We start from the raw sequence: 12,267 nt of genomic DNA, 5'->3' as shown, positions 1-12,267 counted from the left end.
GAATCCTAACAAATTTTGATATTCAAAATTCCATATCGTACTATTGTAGAAGGTGCTTTGGCATAAGTTATCATTGTACTTTAATAAGGGGATTATTAAATCTATTCAGGACTACAGATATACAAGGTAACCCCGAGAGGGGGTTCAGCCTCCTGAGAAAGTGAGCTGTTCTCCTGCACTTAAAGCCATTTAAGCAGACTATTTACTTATAAGCTCTGCTACCTGGAAATGATTCTCATTTATGTTCTGAAGCAGGCACCAGTGGAACTCTATCACCAGGTAATGGTAATAAAAATGTACAATAACTAGTACCCTTGAAATGTGAATGCAGGCCACTGGATTCCTTCTCTTAGCACTGTATCCACTAAGGACCCTCATTCCCACCCTAATCAGTCAGCATTCAGTTCAGATCACAGGTATGCATCTCAGTAGGAGCCAGGGATGCTCTCAGAGTGCTCAATGTCTGGTGGGGAGGTTGTGGAAGAATGTCAAACCCTCCAATAAAGGAATACTTGGCCTTGAAACTATCTCATGATGACCATTGCCAGACGCTCTAGAACACGCTGAACTTTGTGTGTCAGCTTCTCTTCTATCCTCTAAACATTCTACCGGGTCTATCCCTTTTACAAATGTAGGAGTGTTGGGTTTATTTAAAACTTTAGAAATTCTCAAAATATATTGCAAAGGAAAAACAAAAGAGAGGAAAAGAGTCTGTCTTTTCTTTCTATTCTTTCTCTCCAAGGTTCTTTTCTGCTATTATTTCCAATTTATTTTTTATATCTTTATATTATGTAACTTTATTTCATGATATGTAATATTTGTAAAATATAAAAGGCATAAAAGGGTACATAACCTCTACCCTGCTTCTGATCCCACAACCCATTTCCTCCCTTCTACTTTTAGTTGTCTTCTGTATCATTATAGAGATAGTCTACACATATACATACATCCTATATAATAAAAGGGTAATATGCAAATTGACCCTAATGGCAGAACAACCAGAACGACAGGTCACTATGACACGCACTGACCACCAGGGGCAGATGCTCAACTCAGGAGCTGCCCTCTGGTGGTCAGTGTGCTTCCACAAAAGGAGTGCCGCTCAGCCAGAAGCCGGCTCATGGCTGGCAAGCACAGTGATGGTGGCGGGAGTCTCTCCTGCCTCTGCGGCAGTGCTAAGGATGTCTGACTAACAGTGGGGAGCGGGCCTAAGCCATTAGTTGGACATTCCCCAAGGGCTCATGGGCTGCCAGAGGGATGTCTGACTGTCAGCTTAGGCCCGATCCCCTGGGGAGCTCCCAGACATACCCTGAGGGCTCCCGGACTGCAAGAGGGCGCAGGCCAAGATGAGCACCCCCCAACCCCCTGCCCCCAAGTGTACTAATTTTTGTGCACTGGGCATCTAGTATATGTATAAAATCCTTTCTTTCCTCACACAAATAATAGAATACTGCAATTTTCTTCTGTGCTTTGGTCTATTGTTGTTTGCTTGCCTAACTTTATTTCACTTCACAATGTTTCCTGGTTGTTCTGTGCATTTTATAGTACCTGGTCTGCTGTGTCCTATTGACCGCACAGTGCTCCACTGCAGGGATGGACCCTAATTACTAAACTAGATCTATATTGATGGGTATTTTGTTCTAACAGACAAAGTCTTTTGTTATAAAAGACAAAGCTTATGTATAAATCATTTCACACGTGTACAGATACATCATCCACAGAATAAATTCATGGCTGTGGAATTAACAATACCCATGTCCTTTTTTTAATGATCTATAATTCAGTCTTGAGACTAATTCAGACTGGCAGCCTTCCTTCATTTCTATAAACATGTGTAAGTTTCTGGTCCCTGTGTCTATGCCTTCCTAGATTTCAAAGTCCTTGAGAACAAAAACTATCTCCCACTCATATTTCTTATCTCAGTGACACAGAGAGAAACGATGTTTTACAAGTAACTGTCAACCACTAAATATGATGTTGTATTGCTAGGATTCTCCCTTGTCTTCTGGCCAATGAATGTCACTCATCCTGTAAGTAAAGATATGCATATATCATTAAGTGAACTAGTTATTGATCAAAATTGGAGGAAAATTTCAAATGCGTTTCAGGACCTACATTTTATGGGTACTTTGTGGTGAAAGAGGGGAGTGAAATAGAAAGTAGTAAGAAAGGGGCATAGAAAGTCCTGGTGAGTGTGTTAAATTCATGAAACAAGGGGACTCTTCTGCCATGGCAGCTTACATAGCAAGCCAACCAAAATCTAAGCCTGTGAATTCCTCAAGGTCATTCAATTGAAACATAAGGACAGCCAATCATACAACAAGGCTTTAAGCTACAGCCAATCAATCAATAACTTCCTTGCTTTGCTTCTGCCTTTTCTCTGTAATAAAGTATTTCCCTGGCAGGGTGCTTATAGCTACTCCATTGGAATTGATTTTTGCTCAAGTAAGCTCAAAATCTTAAATGCTTTGGTTTATTTTTTAACAGCTCAATATGACTTTCTTATTTTCTGGAACATTTTTGGCAAATTATAATCATATATGATTACATTTGAATGGCTACAGAAAATAATTGAGAAAATAACTTTATATGCTCTGTGCAACTTATCAAACCTTAACATTTTGCTATATCTGCTTCCCCAGTATAATAAGTCACTAAAGATTTAATTAATGCCCCCTATATGTGTGCCTCCATTATCATTCTCCTTCCTTACTCCTTATTGGGTAAAACTATTTTGAATTTTTTAATTATTATTGCTATATGTTTGTATGTAGTTACAATGATTGCTATGATACTATTGGCAAGTCATTGCTCAGATGAATTCATTGTGCAAGAAGAAGAGCCAAGAATTTGTTTTGAACTTTCAAATAGAAAGAGGTTCAGAGAAAATCAATTTAAATATTTGAGCCATTAAAGTTGGTTGGGCTATTTAAAAAAATTTTTTAAAGTAAGAAAAAAAGGAAGAAGGAAGAATAGTATAAGGGAGGAAGGAAGAAGAGAGAAAGAGAGAGAAAACCATTTAAGGGCTATTGGGATGGTCTAAAGCTGTATGAAGGCTGTTGCCTAGTTAATTGCCTAAAGGTCACAAGACTGATGGTTAGCCAACATTAAGATCTAACAAAAAAATTACTCAATTGTGTTTTTTTATTCCACGAGTTGTTTGGCTCATCATATCAGACCACAGAGCTCTGCTGCTGCCCATGTTTATGGCAATTTCCTTATTTCTATAGATGTAGCAACCTAAATGTAGCATTATTCTGCATATTTATTTGGGCCATAGTACATTACCCTGACATCTACTTTCCAGTTCCTCGTCCTTTGCCCTCCAAGACCCTCTTGACTAGTCTTCTCTAACAATGAGGGACTCAATGCCTAGAGACGTATTCAAAAAGAGTGAGCAATTCCATGCTTAAAACTGATGAAAAAGATGACCTTTCCAGGGCTCATGGGACTGGGCCATTTGTTTTCCCACTGATGTGGGGCAAATATGACTGGAGCTGTTAGACAAAGCTGTACCCTTCAAGAGGACACTTTGGAGGGTGGTGGCCAGGATTAGGCCATGAGGAGGCAGAAGGGTGGGTGACACCATTCTGTTTGAAATTATGGCTCCTGGAGGAAACGATCTTTTCTTTTTCTTCCTGCTTTTCTCTTCCTCTTAAAACATTTTGTTTTTATTTTAGTAATTATTAATATTTTGGGGACCAATTTTGAAAAACAGAGCCAGAAATCATAAGATTTGTTTTGACTGAGCAATTCTGTTGAAAAACTGGGGAGGTTAAGAAAGGGATTTCATGCAGTGTTGAGAATTCGCAAACCTAACATGTTGCAGCCACAGGAAAATCTCATTAATTTGGACCTCACTACATTAATTTGGATTTCATAATTATAATATACTAAAAAAAAGAAAAGCATTGTCTATAAAAAATGGATTTATGAAGCAAACTACTATGGGAAATAGGATGTTATGATGGATGCTCTTGTACTTCAGAAAGAAACACTTTCAAATACAATTTAGAAAAACTCATTTATACCTAAACAGTTGCCACATTATACATAGAAAGTAATCTCTCCATGAAATCAGCTTCCTCAAGGACCACTTCTTCACTGCGGAAGTCAAAACCTTAATTTCCTATCTTAAATAGAAAAGCCATGAGATATCATACAACATTCTCTCGTCACAATGGTTAATCATAAAAATTCAACCTTGCACAGGCTTTGTGGAAAAATCAGGTTTGCCTTGAGAGATGGCTCTCTGGAGGTGGGGGCCACTCTTCTCTGGGTTCCTTCGTTTTATCTGGCAACCTTGTTCTGAGCAGGGGATGAAATGAGTCATGCATTGAGGACATCTGGGAATAAGAGTAAGGCATCATTCCTACCCTTAAGAATCTTATGGTTCTGGTGTTAGAATTACAGATAAGAGAAAAGGAAAGAGACAAATTAAGAGGAAAAACAAAGATGAGGAAAGTACCAAGTGCTCCCAGCAACAGTCTAAGGAACAACTCCATAGTCAGGCTCCCTGGACCTCAGGCCTCTGGGTGCTGCAGGAGGGCAGTCAGAAGAGGCCCTTGTGTCTGGGTGTGAGCAATGGTACTGCCTGGACATTTGGCTGTCTCCTGCCTGTCCCAACTACCAGATTCCACTGCTCAGTCACCTTGATGGGCAGGCATTTATTGGACTGCCGAGAGCCCTTTTGTTTAGCGTCCTCTCTATCGGGATATTTCTCTGCTGGTGCCATCACCACAGAAAGGCCTAGATGTCTGTGTGTAATAGGTGAGGGAGGAAGACGCCTTCACAACAAAGGCCCTGAAAGTCCACTTGACAATTTCAACCCTTACCTCTTGCTTCTCATAGTCTGAAACATTTAAAAAATAACAGCATGTTTCCTTCTTTACTCTCTTCTGTTGGCAAGGCTAAAGATGGAAGTAAATTTTTCATCTTAATTCCCTTCCTGTATTATTTGTTCTTTATGTCTCAGAGTCTTCCTTCTATATTATCTTTGAAATGTTCCTTTGGATGTGGGCCATCTTTTTCCTCAAGCTTTTCCTCTTTTTCCTTCTTGATTTGCAATTCTTCTCTTTAGGAAATGACCCATGTAGTTCCCCTTAAGGATGCTTTGAAAGCCTCTGAAATTATTCCAGGGAATATGTTGTCTGTTGGGAACTGCTCTGTCCCTGATATGTGAAAGTGTCCCTTTGCTCACCTGGACTTTGACAGGCTCCATCCAGTGCTCCAGAGTGTCTGCAGTGATGTTCTCAGGCAGAATCACCGGGTCCCTAGGGGGCACTACACATGATGGGGTGCACGCTGCACCTGAGGGAACAGAAATTTACAGCACACACATGAACTTCCCAGATCTCAGTCTTTTTCATTTGGAATCAACAGTTTTGCTTTTTCCTCAGCAACTGCGCTCTATGCTGAGGGTCATCATTATCATGGGTAAGGACAGGGCTGATATTCCTCTTCTATGCACCTGTGAAGATACTTTATACACAATTAGTGAAGGGCCTCTGCCCCCAAGTTCATGCCCTGTGCCCCAGGTGCCCATTCCTCTTTCTGAACTCCTTTGGAATCTCGGAATCTCTGCATGAGCCAGCAGTTAAAAGGTTAAGTCCTGGTCCAGCAGACATTCAGGACCCCACTCCAGGACTCTGGCTAGCCAAGGTCTCTCCTGATTGGTTGATGCATTTTAAGTACATTTAATATTATTTCTGCCTATAGGATCCAAAGCATCTACTACCTAAGGACTTTACTAGCTGACCCATAAATTTTGAAGGCAGATTAATAATTTCTACACTGATGATCGTTATGTTGGCAGCCTTGCAAGAAAATGATGTGATTAAAAGAAGAAACGATGGGAAATCAAAAGCAGAGATTTTGGTCACATGTTTGCCTCTTAAAGCAAAATCTTGGACTCCACTCTTTTGTAGATGGTGTCCAAGTGTCTTCCAAAATTCTATTCAAAGAAGGTACACTCCAGGTTTTCTATTTCCTCATCTATAGATTTGACGATCTCCAAGTTTCTTTTCAGCTCTCACTATCTCTGTTTTGATGTGTTGTTGTTTTTTGCTAACTTGTGTAACTCAAAGAGCCACATGACTCTGAAGGACTCTATATATGTGAATATATTACATATTAATGTAGAAATCGGAGGGTGGAGAGATGAGAATTTGTTCATGAAACACCACTTGAGCACAGTCCAAGCTCCCCACTGCCTGACCTCAAGATATCTCAGTGAAAAGGGCAATTTGAAGAGGGTAAAGAACCGTCTCAGAAACTAATGAGCTTTCTCATGAACTCCAATTATATCCACTGGCATTACACAAGTTAGAATGGCTTATAAAACCACTGCATGCTTGTAGAGTTAGCATTAATCTCACAAGGTTTTCCACCAACAGCATCTCTTTCCCATGATGATTTGGTCTAGCCAGGGCCAAGTTGAGTCCACATCACTATAAACCAGTTCTGGCCACAGAGACCTTTAATTGCAATTACTTGATTAAGAAATTGCCCAGAGGCTCTGGAGCCTGGTCCTCTGCAGAGAAAGAATGGCTGAAGAGCCACACAAGCAAATGCAATCTCAAATCGTCCCTTTCAGGAGTTCTCTGCTGCAGCCACACTGCAGAGGAGCCCAGCACTTGCTGGGTGTGTGGCTCCACCTTCCCACCTCTCCTCTTGGAATTGCAACTCCTCCCCAAACTCATCCACTTTCAGCCTGCAGTGAAGTAGGTAACATGACCAGACACTATGCAAATAGCTCAGCAGCTGCACCAATATTATACACATGTGGAGGAGTAAAAGGAATGAATTTGTTATAGATTTCTATTTTACTGAAACAGCTCAGAGTCAACTGCATATCCATCCACTCCTCAAGGAGAACAGTGGATCTATTCAAGATCCAGCCAGGCCTAATAAAAAGGTAATTTGGAAACAGAATCGTCATCTCTTCCTGAACTTACCAATCCCATAGCCCTGTTCGCACTTGTATTCCACAAAATTCAGCTCCGAGGGTGGTGGTGGACATTCCCCTTGCAGCTTCTCACACAACTTGAACTCCTCAGTCCACAGTCCTTCCTTCGTGCAGAGGATGGAAAGCTAGATGATCGAAAGTAAAGAATATTTCATTATTGCTTTGTTAACTGCATTTAGAGTGGGGAGAGGGGGTGTAATCAAATGATAGTGTTCTCCAACTTCTAGAACTTAGAATAAAAAATACTCTTGAAATAATAAATCATGTTGTTACTAACCAAAAAATGTCATGACAATTTTTTTAATGTTTTCATGTGAAGGAACCATGAAGAATTTTGTCATTAATGAAATTTATTTATGATGTGTTTTCCTTTGGCTATAAACATAGGATGAGCTATCCACTATAGCCTACGGATTCTGAGATATTTTTGGAAATTTTTTTTCCCTGGTGCTAGTTTTCTTTGATTCATCCATACTGTCACACAAATATTGTTTGTGGCAAATGTTAGACTTTTTTCAAGATGAATTTGACCTAGTGAAACTAATTCACAAAATTCTGAAGGTACTTTTTCCCTTTTTGCTTGAATGGATACAACAGAGTTACTTTGGATCTCATCAAATTTCTGTTGCCTTTCTCCACATGTGTGCTGGTTTGTGTGACTCTTGGCTTCACACCTCCAGCAACACAAAGTATCCTAAATGCAAAGAACATACAGAATAGCACTAATTCATGAAACCCAAGAAAGTGAGTTTTTGGAATTACAGATAACTGTCCCTTCATCTGGCCAATTTCATGAGTCCTTAAATAGTCAGTGCAAACAGAGGTGTCTGATTTCTTATCATATCCATAGCATATTCTTTTCACACCTGTCCTGCAGTGCTTATCTTAGAGTGCTGGACACTGAGATACAGACATGTGCCAGGAGAGCAGTCAAGGTCACTGATCTTTGCCTAGAGAGCCCGCTTAACTTCCTGTCTCATATATCGTGTGGTACTTGTAAAGATTCCAAAATAAAATTGATCTTAATCATATAACCATGATAAGACTATAGTTTTCTCGTGGGACCTCTACTTCCAAAATCCTAGAGAGAATAAAAGTCAAGCAGCACTTTCAGCTTTGCCTTTATTAAGGAATTCATGTGTCTGTTCAGGACTCTGTTCCATTGAAGAACGTAATATTGGGATTTCTAAGTCAGTGGCCACACATGGGAGGAAATCATATTGCTGAATCAGAACCCCAGCCTTTTTTGGAATTTACCAACGTATCCAAACCATCAGGTTTTTCTTCTTATGCAAAAGAAAATTCTCGAAGAATATTCCAAAAAAAACCCAAAAAAAACAACAACACAAAAAAACAAAAACATGGTATCTTCTGAATTCCCTATGAAATGATAATACCCCAGTTAGAATCCCAACTTAGTAAGGCCCTGTGTGTTGGGATTTCACTTATATCATTTCTACTCAACATTCTTGGATTGGTCATCAAGATTAGGGTACAGCCTGGCCCAAAACAAAGTTCAAGTCATCCTTACCCTTTCACTTTCCTGGTTACAGTTGAGCACACATTGGCTGTCGAGCTCAAAGCCATTGGTACATTCATACATGCCTTCAAACACAGGAGAGGGGGGCTCACACACCACTGGGATGCAGCTGCCTTGCTCCCAGGTTCCATCCTCCAGGCACTGTATCTTCAGGAACTTTCTGATAAGACATAAAACATAATAGTCCATCAGACTGACTCACAAAGCTCATGGAAACACTGGATCCTTAGTAATACATGATAAGAATTCGCAAATAGGCAGGGGCAGTTGGATTTGGTTAGCCAAATGCCCTATCTCTCCAATCTAATGTCTAAGACATGGAAGGGAAAATAGCAATGTACACTTAATAGTGATAATAGTAGCTTGTGTATAGTAACCTTTGATATAGAGCTCTCAAAAGAGATTGGTAAATATCAGTGCAGGGTCTAGATTATTTACAGTTGGGTTTTCTCTAAGCCTTTCATCTTGGAGCAGTCTCACACCTAAGTGCACTGGTAGGCTGGAATACAGAGATGGTTATCACACACTTAGGGGACCATCCAGTAGGGATCAGAGGGTCATCAGTGTTACTATGGTGATATAACTTAAGTTGCCAATATTTACTGGTTCTCCAGAGAGGGGAGAAGATGCAGTTTTGTGAATCTTCTTTTAAAACAGAGACTCTCACCCTGAACTTCAGGAGGGCAAAAGCCTTGCTGGAGATTTCCATGGTCATTTTGTTTGTTTATAGTTGATATTTTTCCTTGGAAAGCATGCGTGGCTTTCATAAAATTCTCAAAGTAGACATGACTCAACACTGTCCTGGAAGACTTGCCCTCCCTTCTCATGCAGAGACATGGCCTCCAACCAAAGAGACTGCATTGGAGGTGGATGGTAACCAACCAATGAGGACTTGCTACTGAGAATTCCATCCCCTTCCTCTTCTGACTCACTGCCAATTTGAAGGTTCTTTCCATTTTGCAGTTTTAATGAATTTGCTTCTGATTCAAAACATTCCTAGGTACAGATAAGCTTGTGACACCTACATATATTATTTCACTTGCCAGACACCTACATATATTATTTCACTGAATCTCCCAAACAGCAGTTAATGGTAAATATTATTATCTATATTTCAGAGAAGAAAACTGTGCCTGAGAGAACATTAAAGCTAGAGATCCACAGGAAAGGATACAGACAGTACTTGGACCTAGGTCAACCTGCTGCCAGAGCCAGTGGTCCCTCCACTGTGTCAGGCTTAATTGCCGTTTTATGCTTTACAGTCCACTTTGAATATTAATAGCATCTCTCTCCTACGGAGTATCCCAGACGTCCTTTATCTTGATGCTTTATTTATTGGTGTGGCAAAAACAGAAGATTCATTTAAAACTTTTGAACTGAGTAATAAATTACATAGACAACATTAGGCAAATCTTAGTAGACAGCTCAAGGAATTTTACATGTGCACACAGCTGGGGAACCATGGTAACCATCACTCAGATCAAGATACCAAGCATTTCCAGTCCCCCGATGCTCCTGTGGTGTTCCTTCCCAGTTAAACCTCCCCACTTGCCTGCAACCTGCACTATTCTTTCATCAGCATAGATTAGTTTGGCCTGATCTTGAATTTTAGATCAATGAAATCACACACAATGTATTCTCTGGTAAATGACTTCTTTCCCTAATGGAAGGTGTCATCTTAAAATCTCTTCCCAAAAGCACTTTCAACGAAGGGTTTGCCATTGTTTTTACCTCAAAAAGCTCCTTTTTGTCTCTCTCCTGGACTGGATACTTTACTCTTTTTCCCACTACAGAGAGTATATCCTCCCAGGGACTCTTTCCTTTCCACCACCTCCCACAGTTGAAATCCTTCCCCTACCTCTGCTGAACCAACATCCCCCAGCTGGAGAGAGAGAGTGAGGCTGTGAAACCCTGCATGTCAGCATGGTTAGAAAGGGAAACCCTCACTTGGCCAGGACAATACTATTTTGACTTCATGTGGTATTTTTCTCTGAATTGGTTGGAACACTTCAACCAGGAAAACAGTCCTCCTTTTCCTTGCCCAGAGTGAGGAGCCATTCAACAATGTCAATTTCGTATAGTCACTTGCCAACTTAATAACCTCAGGGGCGAGGGGAGACAGATCAAACTTGGATGGTGCAGAGCGAGGTGGGTGTAATGGATGGTGCCTAGACATTGTGACAGGTCCTGTGCTATAAACCATCAGAGGAAGGGAAATGCTGGAAGATAGAAAGGGAGGCAGCATATTTCACAGAGATCCTGAACCCCATAGGAAGCACCATAGGCAGGAATGACACAGATGGTAGAGAGTCCTGACTCCCTAGGAAACCCAATTTCCTTTCTACAAGTGATCCTCACGGATTCTCCTCGCAATTTCTTCTCCCTTGTACAGGGATGGTCTCCTATGGCCACCTCTCCATAAGCCTGTCACAGCTTCTGCATGTCATGTCTCTCCTCAGACTTCTCACAAAGCATCCATTCCTCAGGCCCAACAGCCCATGTCAACACCTGTCAATCCTGTTTACGGCATTTATCCTGAGATCCTGTGGTACTTGAATGCCATGATCTGGTTCTGGCCATGGTGCCTGTAATTGCGGCAGGAACTCTGGCACTTGAACTCAGGAACTCAGAGTGTCTGAGTGTCCTCCAACCTCTAGGAAATGTGGTTTCTACACAGGGCTCTTGAAGAGGACTGATGCCTACACCAATGGCAGGACTCTGACCTCCAGTGGAGCCACGGCTGCCTCTTCTAGTTTGCTGATGTTGAGGAGTGACCACTAGCTTTTTTGTTTTGTTTTGTTTTGTTTTATTTTGCTAATCCTTATCCAAGGATTTTTTTCTTTGAGTTTTAAAAATTCTTTATTGATTAAAGTGTTACATATGTCTCCTTTTCCCCCAGTGACTTCTCCCCAGCCACTCCCACCCTCCAGCACATGCCCTTAATGAAAAAAACAAAAACCAAAAAAACACAAAAAAAAAACAGAACAAAACTGTATTATTCACAATGGTCCATAAAGTCTATGCATTAAGAGCCAAGGGGCACTGTGAAGTCATTGAAGTGAATGAGTTTGCATTTCTAAGAATGAAGGCATTGGACACTAGACCAATGCATGTAGACAGGTCCTCACCAGGACAGATCCCAAGGCGTCTTTGATAGTCTAGTCCACATGTTGCAGGTTGAAATAGGGCTCTTCTGCTGAGTCAAGAGAAAAGCATTTTGGTGACCCGTGCCTGGGAGGATGAGGTGCAGTGGTGAGACTGAAGCTGGAGCAAACACAAAGGACTGTCCCCAGGTGCCCGGACTCTGTGTCTCACCACAGCCAGGAAGAAGTCCAACCTTGTCTTCATCAAGCCCAGAAGAAGGTCCAGGGTCAGAAATCCTGTGCCATTGGTTCAGTCCATGCCAAAGCTCTTTCCCCATCTGGCTAGCCTAGTCTCTGTTCCCAGCTATGCTTCGGCCAGCACTGCTATGCACAGGCCCACACTTCCTAGTAGAGCCACACTTGAGGCCCACATTGGGCTGCCTCAGCTGCTGGGCCTGCATGGCTGCTAAGAGAGGGATACAGGAACAAATAGGGCACTTGCAGGAACAATGCATGGGTGCCACCAATATAAACTTTGATTGTATTACCTGGGGCTTGGGAAAGACCATGCACCCTTTCAAACTAACCAATCTCTTATTCAATCCTTTGGGGGCTTGTGTTGGGCCTCCCCGCCCCCCACCACTAACTAATTTGGTCTTTTACCCAGATTAGACACA

The 12,267-nt window shown here is 41.4% G+C and overlaps 1 protein-coding gene across 1 annotated transcript in view; it reads right to left on the bottom strand.

Moving 5' to 3' along the window:
- The window catches only part of PAPPA2 (pappalysin 2), a gene marked incomplete at both ends in the record, with an annotated part of 219,983 nt that overhangs the window by 32,958 nt on the left and 174,758 nt on the right, over positions 1-12,267 (bottom strand). Inside the window, 3 exons of the mRNA XM_081113216.1 lie at positions 5,201-5,310; positions 6,957-7,092; positions 8,499-8,667. Of these exons, the coding sequence (XP_080969342.1) occupies positions 5,201-5,310; positions 6,957-7,092; positions 8,499-8,667 (415 nt within the window). The remainder of the gene's footprint in view (positions 1-5,200; positions 5,311-6,956; positions 7,093-8,498; positions 8,668-12,267) is intronic.

This window comes from Myotis nattereri (genome assembly GCF_964212035.1).
Source record: "Myotis nattereri genome assembly, chromosome: 18".
Classification (NCBI taxonomy): Eukaryota; Metazoa; Chordata; class Mammalia; order Chiroptera; family Vespertilionidae; genus Myotis; species Myotis nattereri.
Note: the sequence above shows the minus strand (reverse complement) of the source record. Positions and strands in the feature narration are given on the sequence as shown.